At 39.9% G+C, this 20060-nt stretch overlaps 1 protein-coding gene across 2 annotated transcripts in view; it reads right to left on the bottom strand.

Moving 5' to 3' along the window:
• Positions 1-11323: 11323 nt before the first annotated feature.
• Positions 11324-20060, bottom strand: part of arnt2 (aryl-hydrocarbon receptor nuclear translocator 2) — a 51015-nt gene continuing 42278 nt past the window's right edge. For both annotated transcript variants that reach the window (XM_018692873.2, XM_018692874.2), the window contains 3 exons: positions 18200-18350; positions 11659-11804; positions 11324-11488 (listed from right to left, as the gene is read on the bottom strand). In XM_018692873.2, coding sequence (XP_018548389.1) covers positions 11390-11488; positions 11659-11804; positions 18200-18350 — 396 coding nt within the window. In that variant the 3' untranslated portion in view covers positions 11324-11389. The remainder of the gene's footprint in view (positions 11489-11658; positions 11805-18199; positions 18351-20060) is intronic.

Raw genomic sequence — 20060 nt, 5'->3', positions numbered from 1 at the left:
TTTTACATTCTTTTCTGCCGAATATAAGAGGGGAACTTTCTCATTTCCTGGAAAGGACATACATGAATGCAACACACACACACACACACAATAAGAAGCTGTACTCAAATTATAGAGGAAGTCCGAGGCTTGTGTACTTCTGTGCAGCTACTTTTCTGAGAAGCAGCAATTTGCAAATAGTAATCTGTTTGCATGTTCAGTCATGATCTGTTCTGTTAGCAGGAAAATTTACAACTGCAAAGACATGAAATATCAGTTTCCATAGTGCAGCTGTGTAGCTGTGTAGCCCTAATATTTGGTTATGGTTTTGACTCTCAGAGTCAACATATGTAGGTACACCATAACCCCTTAAAGCACTAGAATAAATCCAGCTTCAGCTGGCCTAGTGCTGCTTATGTGGCCTTGTGTAATCCCTGACCATGAATCCCTAAATCCCAGTGTAAATGAGGGCTGAATAGTACATAGTAGCAACAAACAAAAGATATTTCCTGGCTCTCTGTTAATCTGCTTGACCTAAGACTCTTAGGTCAAGCAGATTAGTAACACAACAGAGTAAACACTGAACATCAAACTAAAACATTATAGTATAACATAACAAAGCAAATATCAATTTCACGACTATGAAATGTTGTTGAGCTTTGTCGGTGAGTAATTTCATGTCATGGAACAACACGTTCCAGAGTTCAGAACAACTCAGTCACCATCAGCAAAATAGTGGCCAAGGTTCGAACAGAGGGACAGAGGGGGACAGAGCTCTTTGTGGCTGTGCATGTACCACCTGTTCCCAGGCAGTCTAATTGGACAGAGCCAGAACACACACACACACACACACACCAGCACTGTGTGACATGGCTGAAGTACCAACCCATTATGTTGGGTCCACTCTGCCTCCAGCTGGTGTCTAAGGTGCTGACTGATGAGCCAGAACCACGACTTGATCAGCACCAATTCCACATGTGACAGTGATCGGTTTCATTAGGTGTCAGAAGCTAAATGTGACAGCCTCAGACCTCTTGGTTCAGAAAGCCAATAACAGAGTCATGCTATAATGAAGCTGATGATGGGAGTCAGTAACTCTGAGTGTAATTAGAGGCCTGAGGAGCAGGTAGCTGAACAAAAGAGTCCCATTGCTTTAAAGCAAGAGTCAGAACAAAGTGAGCCAGGTGAGGCTTTGTTGCTTTTCTTCTCAGAAACCTTCAGTCCTCTGACAAGAGGCCTGTTAATCACAGTCAATTAGTTTTTGAAGCTCTGGGGACACAGAAAGAAACAACCAACTAATGCTGTTTTATAACGACGTCAGTCTACAGGCTGACGGTTACTGCACTACATTTGCTGCACTTTGTAATAGCATAATTGCTCTCAGTCAGTCAGAGACACTCAAACCCTGCATGTGCTGTCACAGCCTTTTCATTTTCAACCACACTTTTCACTGAAGACTAATTGCAGGTGAAAGTAGAAAATACTGAGAAATACTGACAGTGTGGCCTGTGCACTATTCATTAGACCTAACAGGTTTGGACATTTGTCAAATGTCCACAATAAAACTAAAACTATTTTTATGGTTATTTAGCCTACCACTAGAGGGAAGTGGAAAATATGTTGGTCATTTGTGTGAATCAGGCCCTTAATATCTCCTTTAACACTGATGAGGATGGCTAAACCATCATCTAACAATAATAAGCATAATATAATTCATGCAAACATGTGACAAAAAGTGTTTTACAGAAAAGAAAAAAGATTAAAGATTAGAGTTAAAAAAAGATGTGCCTTAAGATTTTGTTTAAAAACAGGTTAATTCGAGTTCCATAAACCCTCAGGCAGACTCTCCCTACTCTCCCACTGCACATGTTATAACCAAGTCAGACACATAAGACAGGACAAGTCCATTCAAGGATTTAAAGGCCAACAAAAGAATCTTAAAATTAGCACTGTGACTGGTTTGGTCAGCACATGTACTGCTAAATTCTGCACAAGCTGTAACTGGTGGAGCTTCTGGAGGAAAGTATATTCAACAAAATCACCTCAACTCAACATTCACTTTTTAGCTTTTTCTGACCTTGCCAGTGCATCTCACAGTCTTCATCACTAAATGGAGCTGTGGAAGACCAGTCACTGGATGAGAAGGCCACTCCTGGAAAGAATCTGGGGGAAGAAAGTGAATTAACAACGAAAACAGACAAAAATATACTGACTTGGACGTCATATTCTAAAAAAGAGACATCAACCTACCAGCTTCTTGCTAACGGCTGCTTCTTTTTTGTTGTGTGTTGTTGGACCAGACCAGAGAAGCGTGTCCTACAAGGTGACAGCAGGTACAGCCAGATGTTAAATGGAAGAAGCTGCATAAAGTCAGAGGTAGTAGCACAGAGAGTCACCCTGAACGCCCCCTCTGACCTGCGGAGTTCCCCAAGGTTCCATCCTCAGTCCTCTGCTGTTCTCTAATTAAATGCTTCCACAAGATAGATATTATTGGCAAACTCAATATTCATCATCATTGTACCGATGACACTCACATCTAAACAAGACTAGGTAAAAACTGAGTACATGGCTGCATCGTATGTTGGTACACAAAATTATGAAATCGTACCACTCCGCAGTGTCCCTCCTGGCGGGAAGCTGACAGTGTTGTCAACCAGGTGTTAACCAGCAGAGCATTGGTAGTTTCTGTTTTTGTATGGTTTCCTGTAATGGGCATGCAGGTCCCAGCAGGCAGGTAGAACTCTGCAAACACCTGACACCAGACCTGAGTGCATCAGAGCAAATCACTTCGACAGAGTGATGGACATTGATGTTTACAGGCAGAGCTGAGTAATGCTGATCCTGATTTTCCTATGTAAAGCACTTTGTAATAGGGCTGCACCATATTAGGAAAACATGCGATAGCCTTGTTGAATGTTGCGATGACGATATGACTTGCAATAAATTAACAAATACTTAAGTATGCAGTGTTAATGTCTTTCTGCTTTGAGCTTGCTGCTAACATAGACACATGAAATTCATTATATCCATTCAGACAACATGCCCTTATTGAAAAAAATGCATGACATTCACTACCTAAATCTCCATGCGCTTCCACCTCAGCTACTAGCATCTACACTGGGGGCAGGTGTCTATGGCTGTAGGGCTCCATCTGATTGGTCAAACATATTGAGAAGTAGATCGTGAATGCAGAGCACATAGAAATATGCCACAGTTCAAACAGTCTTTTGCAGTATACATATCATATGTTGATATCGCGATGACGGTAAATTTTAGATATCTTGTGCAGTCCAACTTTTGAAAAGTGCACATTAAGTAAAGTTTATTATTATTATTGTTGTTTGTCAGTAGAGGTATAGTAGAAAATGCATTTTAGATGTAAATTCAGTATCAGTAGAGTCAGTAGAATTCAGTGTGTGACTATAACTTTGTGTTCTGTGAGATGGTGACACTTGTTGTTCATTTCCATCTGCCATGGTTTCAGGGGACCTGCGCTCTGTCCTGGTTTGTGGCAGCATTTCATTTCTCACAGCACCTGGTCTCCAGAGGCCCCGTGGTCAAACAGATTACACTCACCCTTCATACTCAGTCCCATATGCACAGTGTGAACACGGAGTGCTGCCTAAACCTGATGGGAATGTGAATAGAGAGATGGAGCTGGGTGGAAAATAATAAAGTTGTGTTGAATGTGTAACTGCAGGTAAACAGGCAGCAGTGTTGATGGGCACACTGGGTTTTTTTTTCTCTCTCTGTGCTGTTGTCAGTGTGTTTGGAGGAGATTCACAGCAGCATGATTTAAGATAGACCTGTCAGCATGGAGACACACTGACTGCAGACAAGCATGCAGCTATGCTCCGCCAACCACAATGCACACACACATACACATACACACACGGCATAACATCTCAGTGGCTTATGCAAATTGAACACTATCGCACGCACACACACTCTGACACACACGGCACAGCAGAGCGCCTTGGTGCTGGTTTCAGGGCCTGAGGCGAAGCTCTGTAAAGAGACCAGATGCCATTCGAATGCTATTTACAACACTTGAGTTGGGACTTTTTCAAATAAGCACCATCTCTGCAGTTATCAGCTAATGACAATCAGTCAAGAGATGTGGAGTGGAGCCAGACGAAAGCAGCATGTAGATGCAGAATGAAGACATCCTGAGAATGAAATGTTCCTCTCTCCCCTCCCTCCCAGTCCATCACAAATGCTGCAGAGCTTAGCAAATGTCAGAGGGGAATTTAAGAGGCTAATCGGAGTGCATGTCATGTCAGGAAGGAATGTGGGAAACTATTTCTTTTCAAATCACCTACCAGTTTGTTCAAGCGCCGAGACTGAGGAAAGGTGTTAAAGTGCCAAGCAGGAGAGATGCCAAGAGCTGCCAGTTAGCGTTGTGTGAAAAAAACAGATCTGAGCTTTGGCATTCCACTAATTCTTGACAGGATTTAGGAAAGTTTTCATGGCATATGTGGAGCTGATATAGGCTGAGTGGGGAGACGAAATGCTACAGAGCATTTAAAGTATGGAAGCCACGTTGTCAGAACATCTCTGATACTGTTTGCTCACAAACCAAAGTTAAGAGCTAACATCCAGTACCTCGGATAGAGATGGATCTTTTTTGCCCCCTTCACTGAATGTCAGCAGTCACTGCTGTTTGTTCGTGTATGTTTTAGGAGTCTGAATATTTAGTGGTAAAACGACATGATCCTTGTAAAGCACAGTAACGACCAGACCACAGCCCTGTATATACACTCCCTGGTCACTTTATTAGGTTCACCTATACAATCCAGTACAAGAGCTCTGCCACATATTCTCCCTTTATCAAGCTCAAAATGGACAGTTTTTGTTAAAACATTCTGTTTGGTGTTAATTAAGCTGAGGTTATAGTCAGTGGTGGTGGTGTACTGGGCTGCATTATATTGTTTTTCTAGTGTTCCTCCCCCCTCATGTTTGTATCTCTCTGTATAAAGTAGTTAATTTCTGCCCCGCAACCTACAACCTCAATAATAAAAAAAATAGAGAGAGATTAATACCTCTCTGACAGCGACATCTCGAAACTGAACACTATTATCTTTGTAAAGGTAAAATTCATGGCTGAGCTGTTGTATTGGATCGTATTAGATTTCACAGGTTTCCCTGAAAAAGTGGCCGCTGAGTGTACAGTTACTGCAATAACTACATGTAGAGTCAAGGGTGGGAGATCTCTATAGCTCTGTTTGTTCCTGTATACTTGGTCACTGCACTATTTCAAATGAATTGTTGTTGTGTCAATAAAGCTGATTCTGATAGTGGTGGATATGAACATGTTTACATCATTTACATCTCAAAGGTTATTTAGGCCACAAAATGTTATGACAACAACACACCGATACACAAGTGACACTATTTAGTTGGTATCCTGTGTTCACACTCTTCAAAGTGCAACATTAGACTCCTTCAGGGTCTTGTTTTTGCTGACCTCCAGTGATTTAACTACTCACCTTGCTGCAGTGATGGTGGATGTGATCAGAGGTGAAACAGGCCTGATGCTTTTTCAACCCCGAGACAAAGTGGAACACTGCTGCTCAGCCGCTGTTGGATCGTTATTTAATCTGTGACAATGCATGATGCAAGAGAGTGGATCAGAAACCAACCAACTTTTAACCTGAGATAAAAAAAGAAAAGAAGAAAAAACACTGTATGAAAACAGGTAGATGCACTTGTAGATGCACCTGTAGATGAAGGCTTTGTGCAGCAGGACTCTGATCAGGATCAGGTCTAGCAATCCAACCTGAGAAACTATGCCTGACATTTGTCATCAGATCAGCCAAGTGTCACATACACCAATGGTGTAATGGCTGATAACTGAGCTATTGTAACAAGTTTGTTTTGCTCTGTAACTCTTATTTGTGATTACTCTGTGTTGATTAGAGCGAGTTTATCCCAGCATCCATTGCACAGGGAGCACATGTACACATTCACTATGGGCCCTCCAGAGGACGAGGCATGTCCAAACTTCTTGTTACAATATGTTCATATGTTTACATGTATTAAGTCTGTTGTGCTTTGGCAAGGCTGCTATTAAATGACAGTGGTGAGGATAAGTTAGTTCAGTTTATGACTGATGGAAACCTCCTAAACAAAACAAATAAGAATCTGTTGTCAACCTGTCCTGACATTCTTTCTAAATTACAGCTCAAAGTTTCATCTCGGACAGACAGAATATTTCACTCTGACTGCAGCTCATTGTCTTCCTAACAAACACACCTGACTTCCTATCTGTAAAGAAGGATTATGCTTCTGTACGGCAGGGTACTCTCTCAGAGCCTGTCCTCACAAGCAGTTACTCTTTTTTTCAAATGCTGGGAACTGTTGGGTCTCTCCGTAAATACAATAATCTCAAGAGTACAGTCTAGACCTGCTCTATATGAAAAATGAGATAACTTCTGCTGGGATTCGGCGCTGAATAAATAAAATTGGAACAATTTACCTTTTCATTTTCTGTGTCATCTGCAGGTATAAAGGTTAACATATCATTAATATGTTTTTTTCTTAAAAAAAAAAACATTTCAAACAGCAGTGTTTTACATGCATATTGCATCAGTTCTTCCTCATTAAGAAGTGAAATGACACTTCAAGATGTCTCTTTGTCCAGTTTCTTCCTGTTCTTTCTGACAGATAAGCTTGAGTTTAGATTTAAGTCATAACGCTCAGTCACTTATTTCCACTTGGACAGGTTCAGCAAAGTGCTCCACGGTTGCTGTCCATCACTGGAATATGATTTCTGTTACTTTTTGGGGCAAGGAACACAGGAGCTGGGACCCAAATGCAAATTTAAAGGCCAACCTCCAGCACATCAGTGATTTATTTGACACAAAGGACAAACTAAAAACTTACAGGCTGGAGAGGCAGAATCAAGAATGAACAAAAAACCCAAAAAGGGTAGGCCAAAAGTCCAAAACACAAAAATCCACGAAGTCCAGACGGAGGGGAGACAAACATATACACAGAACAGAAAAGACAAAAAAGACCTCGACCGAACATAAAACAACACAGGAACCAAATGCATAAGCAAGACTCTCAGAAACTCAGCGGGGCAGACAGGACTATATATACTTAGACTTAGACAGACTTTTTTTTACATGGGATAATTAACACAGGTCGGGTTGAAAAAAGGATGGAAACAGAAGGAATACCAAAATATAACAAGAACACAAGAAATCATGATTTCAAAAACTAAAACCATAAACCAAAGTCACAATTTCCTTACAAACACTGATGATGCAGAATGATGAACAATTTAACAGTCCAAGTTCTCGTTATGATTTACTGTACAAGTAATTGATCCAGCATTAATGAATAATTTGATATCATAAATAAAGCCTCTCTCTCCCTCACATGCAGATATTTCCCTCAGGAGGCAGTAGAGACCAAGAGCAGATCTAAAAGAGGGAACTAAATAAATTCACCAGGTTCCCAGAATTAAATGATAATAATAATGCTGTTCCATAAATGGTGGATGTGTAAATAAGCCACTATTTGCTAACAAGTTCTCCATATCGACTTGATCAGCACACATAAGAGTACATTAAGTATTATCAGTGAAATGTGATTAAATTATCACAAATCAAGTCAAAGCACCAAATCACAGCTGAAGTTATCTGAAGGCACTCTTCATATAGAGCAGGCTTAGACTGTACTCTTTACAATATTTACAAAGAGAATACCTGACCCCATCATCAACTAATGCATCAACAGCTCTGTCAAGAACTATATATTTTGTTTCTGGTATTTACTGACAGACTAATAACTTGTTACATTAAACACAAAAAGATCCCACAAGCGATTATCAAGTGTCTTTAAAATCATAGATGGACAGACGTTTATCCTGAATGTCTGACAGTCAGGCAAAAATATCTTTTTTTTTTTCTTAATGGCAGGGAAACTAGCCCGAGTGTGAGGAAATGGGGAAGGAGAACATAACATAATGCAGATTCCAGGTAGAGATGTAAAGTGGCATTAATAATAGTAATAATAATAGTAGCAATAAGACCAGAAGTAGGACTAATAATTTTAAATGTAACAGCAGGCGTTGAGCAGGATTGTAGCAGCAGCAGGAGCCATGTTATCACAGATCAGACTCTACAGCTCGAGGGCTGAAAATAACCTGCAGAAAAAGACAGGAGGAGAGAGAGGAAAAAGAACAAAACTACAGGGAAGGGAAGATATGGAGTTAGTAATATGCATTTATCATATATGATAAATATTAGTACAGATAGAGAAACAGAGAGAGAGAGGAGCTCAGTGAACTCACAATACTCTAGTGCGTGTTATACTCACTCACACACTTTCATATACATATATATATACACTTGTGTAATTGTTTAATTGTACTTTTTTTTTCTTTTTTTTTTTTTTACTATTTTTTTAAACAGAAAGAAAAGGATTTCAAACACCCAGTTGTGAACATGAAGCAAACCTGAACAACCGGAGACTAAAACTTTGAATGGAAGCCACGTAACCAATAAGAATTTATTGTCACAAGCACAATTTGTTACACAAAAATAATGGGTCACATTTACACAATTTTGTACAGGTCTAGAACTCAATGTACAATTAACAGACTAACTAAATACCAATAGTTAAATATGTACTCACATTGCACACAATATCATTAAAACCTACACGAAAACATGTACTGTGTGAAAGTAACACGAGTCGACATAAAAATCACATTATTTACAAAAAAAACATCAATTTGAGATCTTTAGCAAAAGGACTCGATGTCTGTTCAAGGTTCTCCCATCCGTCTGTCAGAGACATTATACAATCTATCATGTAAAAGCTCCCCTACTAGAAAGTATTATTCAGTCTCTTAATAGTTGAAAAGATTATAAAGTAATTAAGTCTTGTAGCGAGAGCTGAACACCAAATACACTAGTAAATACTGCGCTTTGCTTAGACGGTATGGCGGTTTTTCCCTTTTAAAGCAGGCTGGTGAGATTAGCAGTTAGCTTCATGAAGTGCACTTTAAGCCTTAGCTTAGCAACTGTCTGCAATGAGTTTTTTTTTCTTTTTTTTTCTATTTAGTTTCATTTATACACAGAATCCTTCTGTACTCTCGTCAGGTTTTTCTCTAGAGTTCTGGACATCACTACATATAGTTTACACAATAAGGTTGATGGAGAGAGTGAGGACAGCAGCATGTGGAGATGAGAGGTGTCTTGACATCTCATCTCCTCCTGCTGTTTGGCAGAGTCAGTGATGGCGCCCAAAGAGGCTGCACCAGGCAGATGGAGGTGTACATCTTCAACACTCACAGAAAATCCCACTGTGTCTGTGCAAAACAGAGAGTGTTGGGACTTCTCGGCTTGTACATCAATAGTGTTGTCGACTGATGCTCTCTACAGTCGCTGCAGATATTAACAAAGGAGGTAACTGGTCACTTATTGGTCCTATTGTACTGCGAGGACATCGTGTCCGGACTGAAACCGGAGGCTGAACACGGGACTAAAGACTGAAAAAGCTGCTGCGTGTCCACTTTATTCTGTTCTCTCTTGGTCATTGTGAAAATATGTGTACATGCGCACACAGTCAGCACACTAACACAATAAGTCTGGACTCATATTGAACGTGATTGAGTTGAACTTCAGCTCAACATAAAGCAGACTGGTTCTGTCCATAATTTGGCACTGGTAATATCCTCTAATAACAGGAAAACAGCTTCTGTGTCACATTATATACTGATAGGTGTGAGCTGTGTCCAGCAGGTCTAATGTGTGTTACTGTCACATTGCTGTCTGCACTGGGTGACAGTGTGTTAACCTACATATATATTAACTACAATATACTGCAATTTACTGAAGTAAAGAGACTGACAGCGCACACAAAGAAACAAACAACAATGTTCAGCGTGCAGTTTCTCCTCAGTCACAATCCCAGTTGAGCAACAACTCTCATAAATTTGGGAAACTTGTCTGGAGTGGTACAGACATAAATTCCCCAACAGATAAGTAATGTTTAATTACCATGGTGTTACTTGGACTATTTACAGTTAAATGAAATATGTACTGTGGGGTAGAACTGTCAGCTCTACACCAACACATCAAATAACATATAAACAACATCTAATAACATATGTCCTGTAAAGTCAATAAATAAATATTTAGATCAGATTTCAACTGTCCAGAAACAAGCATTAGTTTTTCAACCATCATTAAAAGTTATTGCTATGTAAAAGTTCAAGAGGAATTTATATTTATGATATAATCACTCTGTGTTTTACTTCGGGTTGCAATTAATGGGAATAAACTGGAAATTTGCTAAATTATATTATTATTATCATATTACTGAGGTAAATATATGTGATCTACAGTGTTAAGGTTTAACCAGTAAATAATAAATCAAAATCTGTTTATACAGTAGCTAACTAGTCAGTACATCAGATATGCTATATATAAACTAGCTAACACCATGTTTATGTTTTTTTTTATTCAACATTCCTGTGATTTTATTGTTCAGTGAAAGAATCGATTTAAGTTCTGCTCACAAATAAATCAAAGTCAAAAATGTCAATTTTTACAGTTTGTATTAGTTTGCTGCTTCTGACAAAACAAAATGTTTGTATATGAAACAGTTTGTAGAAATTACTTTAAATTTCTAATTCAGTATTTCCTAAATTCCCCCAGCTTAACTCCCCATGGAAAGTTTCTGGAGAATTTCCAGAAATTTAGTGGGAATTTTACACCCATTTGCAACCCTAGTTTTACTACAGATGTAATTATCAACGAGCCCTAATACACTCCAAAACAGACAGCAGTGGATGCACACATGGTTCTTTACATGCTTGGCTGCAGTGTTCAGTATTTGTAGTTGGCACAGTCAAAAATTGTGCTCACCTGCATGGATGCTTGATTGAAAAGAGAGGAAGTATAAAATGTTGGATACCAGTCTCTGATAAATGCAGCTGTAATCTCTTGACTGACCTCCTCTGGTCATACTGACGCTGACTGCAGAGAGCTTCAGTTTCAATGAACGGTCAAAAAGAGCGTGAGACAATGTCCTTCATTGTGGTGACAGACAAACAGCGTCCTTCCATCTGAAGGAAGTGTTCCTCTTTAACAGCGATGAGGTATGTGTATTTTCACAGATACATACTGCAGGCATCGGAGGCCAAACTTTGTGTGGACTGTGTTTGTATGTGTGCGAATGACAAGTGCACCCAGACATTCACCGTGCTGCACGTCAGCCGTGTGTTGGTGATCCAGCAATACAGGAAAAATGAGACAGAACATGAGAGATGACAGCAAACATCAGTCCAGTTCTGGGGGGGGAGAGAGAGAGAGAGAGAGGGGGGGGGGGGAGAGAGAGAGAGAGAGAGAGAGAGAGAGAGAGAGAGGAGGAGGTGTGGGGGGAGGGGGTTTTACTCAGAGAAGGGTGGGAACATGCCAAGGTCAGCGAAGTCCTCGATGTTGTAGTTGGCTGTTCCCTGGGTGGGATCTCCAGCCATGGGTAACATGTCCTGCAGAGACACAGTGAGGGGAAGGTATCAGAGATCAGGGGTGTGCTGAGGACACGCAGCTCCTATCAGACATATCACATATCTGTGTATGTTGGTCGGCAGCCAGCGGCCCAACACACCGCTGTGACACACCACAGCAGAGCCTTTATCTGAGTGTGTGTGTGTGTTACCTGGAAGACCTCTGTCTGGCTGGGGTTGGGGTGTGTGTGCTGTTCCCCAGCCTGCTGGGAGTGATGTTGGTTCTGCCACTGGGACCAGACCTCGCTGGGACGACCCTGGAACTGGGCTCCGCTCTGACTGCTTTCCCCTGACACATCTGGAAACACACACACACAAGATTACAGTCTTGTATAAAACTACCTCTGCAAGAAAAAAGGTCCAATTAGACTTAAATAATTAAGTTTCACTAAACAGTTAAGTAAAATAATCTCAGTTAGTGTTGAACGATTAGTTGAGTAAATAATAAGAGAGCTGCAGGAATGAGTCCAAAAACCAGGAAGTAAGTTAGCATGTTAGCACTTCCTGTTCCCTTGTCCCAAAGTCAATGGGTTTTTGGTTAAATGTCTGAAATAAGGTCTGTGGTTTTAACACAAGCTCAAGACATTTTCAGGTTTTATAAAATAAATCCATAGTAGACCATGTGTGATTTTTTAAAGATTTTAGGTGTCAATTTTAAAAAGGCGGTTGCTAACGAGTGTCTAAATGAGACTACAGAGGTTGTCGGGGACGTTAACATGAAAACTGATCTACTCACCAGTCCACCTTTACAGCCTCGTTGTGTTTATACTCACACTCTTTCAAACTATCACTAACTTTCTAAGAAGAAAGGCTTTTGTAGAAGCTTTTTACTTGTGGAGATTGTGTTTAGGTTTCAAACATCAGAACAGTGGTGTTCATCTGTGAAGATTATCTGATGAACTAAACCTGTGAGGATCAGAAACTTTAGTTGGTCACAGTTTATTTTCTGTAATAATCCAAAACCCAATGAAAAAATCCCATTAGCCTTTTATTGAGGGAACCAGGGTGATGCTAACATCCGGGTTGGACATCCCTGCACCACTGTATTAGACACAAAATTAATCACCAACAATTTTGATTAACCATTGCCGTGAATTAGAAAGCAAAAATGCACTCAGCTTCTGGTGATGTTACTTATTGTAATCTTGTAATCTTATTGTAATTAGTCAGACAAAACTCATTACAGAGGGAAACCCTGTTGGGACATTATTTTCTGTCATTATACAGACTAAATTATTGATTGAGTAAATGAAAAAAATAATGAATTCATTATCTATAGCACTAATCTGTTAAGGATTGTGGGGGGGGCTGGAGCCTATCTGAGCTGACAATGGGCGAGAGGCGGGGTATTGCCAGTCCATCACAGGGCCAACACATACAGACAAACAACTATTCACACTCACATTCACACCTACGGGCAATTTAGAGTCACCAATTAACCTAATGCATGTCTTTGGACTGTGGGAGTAAGCGCTCTTTGGTGTTGACTCCTGCTGAGATTTATAATAATACTCGGATTAGAAAACGCTGCAGCAAGCCATCATCTACACATAAAGTGTTGACAGATTCTCTAATATTTCCCAGTAGAGAATCTGTGAGTATGATGATTTGTGAGATGTTGATGGAGCTCTTTCAAACTGTCACGGTTCACATTCTCAAAGAAAAACAAATGATGTTGAACTTCAAGAAGTTTTAGAACACACAGTTTTAGAGCATACAGTGTTTAATAGGTTTTTCTCCCACACTGGCAGATGCCCGAGCAGTTGTTATAGTCATAACACAAGCATTAGATAAATCCTTGTCTGAGGAGGATGACATTTCTCTTTCATGCTGTGCCGGCTGCAGAGGGCCCAGAGGCTTCACCTTACTTTTCATCTAATATGTAACACACTAACACTGTTGCTCTCGTATGATTCATGACATCCACGGTACAACTTAGGTGGGTAGAAGTGCAGAGTGCTTAACTTTGACCCAAAGTTCAAAATATCAGACATTTCATGTGGCACTTCTAACAACCTGGGGTTAATCTAACTGCCAGGGTTTTAGGAAAGACAGAACTCACCTCTCTCTACACTGTCACCCAGACAGGATCAGAGCAGAGCAGCCAGCTCCAACAGTTACAAACTGCAAGCGGGAATCTAACAATAAGTCATGTCATGGTCACCAATCTGCTGAGGACACTTTCTGTTCTCATTCACTTGATAAATCCAACTGCTTCTACTTTTCTGTTACTTTTTAACCATGTTAGTCCACTGTCAGTGAAAGTGGTGGAGAGAATATGTCTGTCTTTTAATGTGAAGTATCGGCATCAAGTGTTAAGTTTCACTGACACTAACATTAACACCCAGATCAACGTGTGGCAGAGCAGACACACCTGCAAACAATTAGTCACAAAGATAAAAGGCAACCGTGGAGGAAATTAGAGATGTCCTTAGATAAACCTGAGGACGGGCAGATCAGGGTGTATTTTAATGGATCAGTATCGGCTACATCCACCTCAGCCTGCTGCCTACAGTGGCAGCATGTTGCTCCATATGTGAATCAATATCAGAGTGTGTGAGTGTGAAGAATTATATGGGGCAGCGGTGAGAGACTCAGGATTCTGACACCTTTGTTGGTGAGAGCAACGTACAAAACATTCTTGTTTGACACTTGCTTGTCGTCAGGTTTTTTGGACAAGGGATGGGCATAATTAATCAATGATCAATTGTTGATCGCTAAGAATTTTGTCGACCCCGTGGAATTTAATCAATATGTTTGTATCAGTGAGGTTGTGTAGAGTGTCTTGAAGCAATATAGTGATTTTCACTATGTGGCAGCAACCAGCAGGAGGCGCAGTTAAAAATTAAACAGAGAAAACTGAGCTGCCTTTGAGCTGTCGTAGAAATCGAAGGTGAACATAAAGAGAGAAAGATAAAGTTTGGGAAAATTGAACTAAATAGGCTAATATTATACACATATTACTTCATTAACATTTGATATGTTTGATAACTTTTTTTTATTGTGTCTAAAAGACTCAGTTGTGTTCATATCATGCGCTGTAGTTTTGGCTTGTTAATTTGTTGAGTTTGACTCGATATCTTTGTTGTTTTGTTTTCTGTTAGTTCAACCTTAAAGGCTTTGTTTAAGAGGATTGTTGTTGGACTATAATTGGACTATAAGTAATGACTAATAAATAATTCACCATTAATTTTCCTGATGATCATTAAAGATAATTTCTTCAAATGCCCATCCCTAGTTTGGACTCTGCTGGCAGATACATATTATTAACACAGATCCGGATCAGGGCTGAAAAAGACTAAATAAATAAATACACAAATAAATAAAATAAAATAAGTAAAATAAAGCTTCTTATTTTAATTTGATCAATTATTCATATAAAAACAGGGAAATTTAAGAATAAAGTTCCGTCTCTAATACAGGCCTGAGTCAAATATGTGCCTGGTTCTCTCTTTATTAACACAGCCTAAGAACAGCAGCAGCACGAGCTTTATGACTTTTTCCTTCTATCTCTCTCCTGCTCGCACAGCAGCTCCACACTTAACTGTGCACAGGAGATATGAACACAGAGACGTGAACGCACATATCCGCACTCCGCCTGTGAGGCTGTTTTGAGAGTCGACTGAGTACATTAAAGCAGAGCAGATTGATAAGCTGTCTGCCTCCCCCTGCTGTTTCACAATAATAAACAAAATGCTCCTCTGTGCAGATACGAGCGAGAGGCTGAGCCGCTGATGAAGAGAAGAAAGATGTATAAAAAAAAAAAAAAAAAATCAAAAACACACATGAAAAAGTAATTAACCAAACACAGAGGAGGATGACTGTGTATACAAGAAGTGGAAAGCAGACAAGATAAGGGAAAACAACAGCTTATCATAAATGAACACTGAAAGCTCATGCGACGACAGAGTGATGAAATGAGCGGCACTGGCTGCAACTGGCTTCATCCTTCAAACAGTTTGACAAGCGGGAGAGAACAATGAATGAGTAAAAACGTAGGACACATAAAAATCTGCCTCAGAGGAGGTAGAAAAGACAGGAAATAAACAAACGAATGAACCTGGAGAAAGAGAGCGAGAGAGAGAGAGATCGTCCATTTGGCTGAGAATGTTTCTAAAGGCCATCAAATAGTTACATACTGGACATGCTTTATTCCTAAAGCTGAGTGGACAACAAACAGAAAGCTGGCTGATGAGCCAGTGGTGTGGCTTTAGGAAAAAAAATGCTGGTCAGTCGGTTGGTCCACATCCATTTTCAACAATAATTGCAGACATGATTTTCAATATTGATTAATCTGCTGATTATTTTCACAATGAATCATTTGGTAAAAAAATGCTCTTCACAAATCCTAGAGTCTTATCTTAACATTCCAGGACCCAGAGATATTTAGTTTATTAGCACAGAAGACAAAGAAGAAGGTGGAACCAGAAACTTTTTGGCATCCTCAAACTTGTGACTGCAGGGCCCCAGACTGTGACCATTTAGTTAGTTTTTCGGTGATTATTCACTGACAACAAACTTATGTAAACACAGATCAGCCTCAACATTTAAACCACTGACAGGTGAAGTTAATAACACTGATCATCTTGTTACAATACAATGTTCCGATGGGAATCCTTGTCCGTCATTCATCTGGATGTTACTTTGACACGTACCACCCAACTAAACAATGTTGTAGACCAAACACACATGCCTGCATGGCAACAGGAGCCTCCCCTAGCAGGAAGACAAACCCACCACAACACAAAACTGCTCAGAAATGTCTTGAAGAACACGACAAAGAGCCCAAGGCGTCGACCTGGCCTCCATAACTCCCAAGATCTGATCCAGCATCTGTAGGGCCTGACTAATATTGTGAAGTCCTTGTGCTGCCAAAGAGCTCTGACCTATCAGGGCATGGACCAGGACCTCTAGGGGTGTCCTGAGGTGTCTGGCACCAGGACATTGGCAGCAGATCCTTTGGGTCCTGTGGGTTGTGGGGCGGGTCCTCACCCAAATCACTTTGCTAGAATGATGCATTCAAATTCTCTGAGCAGAAGAACAGAAGACTTTCAAGTGTGCGCTGTCAGTGTTTACAGCACATAAACCCCTCTTCACATGCACCCTGCCGACCACAACAACCACACTCACAAACCACCATCAAACACTGCTATTGACTTTCTAAGTAGGCAGGGTCTGAGTTGGAATTTAATAATGATCAGTAGTTTGCGGTTTTCTGAGCATATTACAGCACAACTCAATGCAGAAAATCAAACACAACTTCATTAGTGTCAGAAAAAAAACTTTTTGTGTTGTTCAGGCGCACTTATCAGATGAAACCTTGCTGTGTTATTCATGGCAGTCATAAAGAGACTGGTGTGTATGAGCTGTTAACACAGTGTGAGGTGAGGAAAAAAGCTTTGAAGGCCAAAGTGAATAATCTATATTAATGGTGACTGGAACAGTTAATGAGTGATTCTGACTTCGGCTTCCACCCGTTTAATTACCTCTAGACAAAAATAAGCCACTAAGACTTGAAAGCAAGGAAATTGCTTTCTTAAAGTGGACTGAATACATGGTGATTATAACCTGGTCTCTTTTCTTTCCTCTCCCTTTGGTGAGGTGCAGTGGTTATTAATTATATTTAGATACACACTGTATAAACATCTTCTATACAATCAGACACAGATACAACAGTCAAATGGATCTCTCTGAGCTCAGCAGCACACCAAAGTTTTGAAGCTGGGGATTTTGTGGAATATCTTTGGCATCTGAAACTTTCTGACTTAAAAACATCAGTTACATCAGATTGTTCAGAGGTTACAACATGTGACATATATTCACATTTATAAAATGGTAAAGCTCATAATTGTAGCTTACTCGGTTTTCCACATGGTATCACACTTCACAGTGGAAAGAGGTCGAACTATGGAAATGATGCTCAAACTACACCACAGATGTCCGAGCATTGTCTCAGGTCGTTTCTACGATGTGACCACATGTAAAACTTTATATTCCACACAATGTGCAAAATATATTCTCTGGCACAGGGCCTATAGACTAATCCAGGTGGTAGTTACTGTGGTGACATCTCATGTGTAAATCTGTGCATTAACAGTTTAGTGAATGTAAAGGCCAGTTTTGCACAGCCTACTCCAAGAAATACGACCATGGGATCCTGCTGAAAACACGATCGCATTAATCTCAAAAACTAATATTAAAAAAAAAAAAAAAATCTAAAGTGTTAAGGTCACTGGATGGTGACTAGACTTTTCACCAGCAACAACTGACAGCACTGTCCTGACCAACAACAAACACACATAAAACAAGTGAGCTGATAACAAAGTAAAGACCTGAGAAGCTGCTTACTTCAACACTTCAACACAAGAAGCACTGGTTTCCACCACGCAAAGGCCTCTACAACAAGATAAAACCATGTCTTTAAATAATTTTATCTCTTTTCCTCCCTTTGTTTGTTGTGCTTTCTCAGCTGAGTGGTCACAGAGAAGGTGACCACTGTCTGCTCATTTATGTACAAATGAAACTAGAAAAACACCACCAGACCTTTTCAAAAAGGTTGAATGATAATTCAGTATCTTAGTTTAAAGACTTTCAGTGGTATTGTAACGTTGCTCCTCAGTTACTATGTTCATAAGATTAGTCTGCGGGGAGACACAAACCTCCACAACATAAAAGATGAAGACAAAGTCTCACCAAAAGCTGTGCTGCGGTTCGTCAGTCCTGAGTAGGCGTTGCCGCTGGGAGAGGAAGTGGCTGGTGACGACAGGGGACTGTAGGAGGCCGGGTCGGTCTGGTAGCTGTGGCCGGAGCCAATACCAAATGGACTGGACTGGGCTTTGCTGGACTGGAGAGGCACAGATAATGGTTACATAGAGAGTAAATCAGGGTTATATATAGTCAGCTCAAGGTGCAGTATGATACAAGATACAAGGTTCATAGATCAGTGTGTTTATGTTATTTTAACCAAGTTTCCTGAAAACAAAGTATAGTTATTTATTTATAACACCGTTGGAAATGGAACGTGCAAAAAAAACTTTCAAGTTTGAATATTCTTTGTAATTAAGGTAAATTACTTAATACACATTTTTTATACCAATGAAAAACAATCTGACACATCTATATTGTTCCCATTACTTGGACAAAAAACAAAATTAATCTATTTTGCTGTTTGATAAATGTGTTCTGCCAAATGAGTTTGATCCAGCTGCTGTTTACATGTAACACAGCAGGGAATGTTTTTTGCAAACAATGTAAAAGGCCACTTTATGTTCAGGCATAAAATGGTTAATTCCTACAATAATGAATCCAGGGGACTAATTTCTGGGTTTGCTGTTGCTTAGAAACAAGAAACAAGCATTTGGAAAGATTTATTTAAAATTAAATCTTAATTGGAACGCTTAGGGAGGGTTTTTTTTTTTTTTGATGAACTGTATTTCCTGATTCTCTAACATCTAACAGAGGTTTGTAAGTGCAAAGTTAGCTTGACCCATGAGTGGGTGTTCAAGGTTTCTGGCCAAAACACTAGGCAGCGTGTGGGATTACAATACTTCAAGGAAGGATTTTACAGCTTTGGAAAGTTAAAACCAGCAATTATTTTTTCACTTTTCTGATCTGTGATGGCATGCCTCCTGCTGCCCATATGATCCTGCTCAATACCTGCTGTTACATTTAAAATGTATAAGTCTTAATGCTTGTCTTATTACTATTGTTACTATAATAATCGTCATTACTATTTTTATAGCTATCATTCCCCCTGTCTTCTCTCTCCCTCTTAATCTCATCCTACCCCGAGTCTGATTCTGCTCAAGGTTTCTGCCTATTAAATGGAAGTTTTTCCTCTCTACTGTCGCCTAGTGCTGCTCATGATGGGAACTGTTGTAAATATTATAATATAAGATAAGATAAGATAAGATAGACTTTATTTATCCCACTTGTAGGAAATTTACAAGAGAGGGAGAGTATAGTCTAGATCTGCTCTATATGAAAAGTGCATTGAGATAACTCCTGTTGTGATTTGGTGCCTTGACTTGATTTGTGATAATTTAATCACATGTCACTGATAATACTTTGGCGCTATAAAAATAAAAACTGACTTGATTTGACTTTCATTACTGCAATCACAAGATATACAGTAGCAAGTGTTCACGTTACAAAGTCATCTACCAGAAATGGATGGTCCAAACACATGCCCCTCTTTCGAGTACCGTGCTTTTATGGTGACTGCTGCAGCTGGTTGTGGTTCAAAAACAACCTGATGGTTTCATGGCACAGTCAAAAATTCTTCCAAGACCACTCATTGTTTTTGAGAACAGCCTGGGCAAATGGGCTTTTCCAACATTGGGTAACTGCACTGAGGAGCTGCAGGTTATCCAGGTTTTCCAAGGCACATGGAAACCACGTATGATCTTAGTTCTTGATGTCTGCTGTGTTTAGAGGTGGTGAAAACATTCAACCCTCTTTTCCCCTCATATCATCTGGCTCTAGTTATTGTGATGCATTTAGAGGTTACTGAAAAACAAAGAATTCAGTCCAGTGGAATGACCTGACAAGTGCA

This window comes from Lates calcarifer, linkage group LG2 (genome assembly GCF_001640805.2).
Source record: "Lates calcarifer isolate ASB-BC8 linkage group LG2, TLL_Latcal_v3, whole genome shotgun sequence".
Lineage (NCBI taxonomy): Eukaryota > Metazoa > Chordata > Actinopteri > Centropomidae > Lates > Lates calcarifer.
The sequence above is the reverse complement of the archived record's forward strand: the minus strand, read 5'-3'. Positions and strand labels throughout refer to the sequence as shown.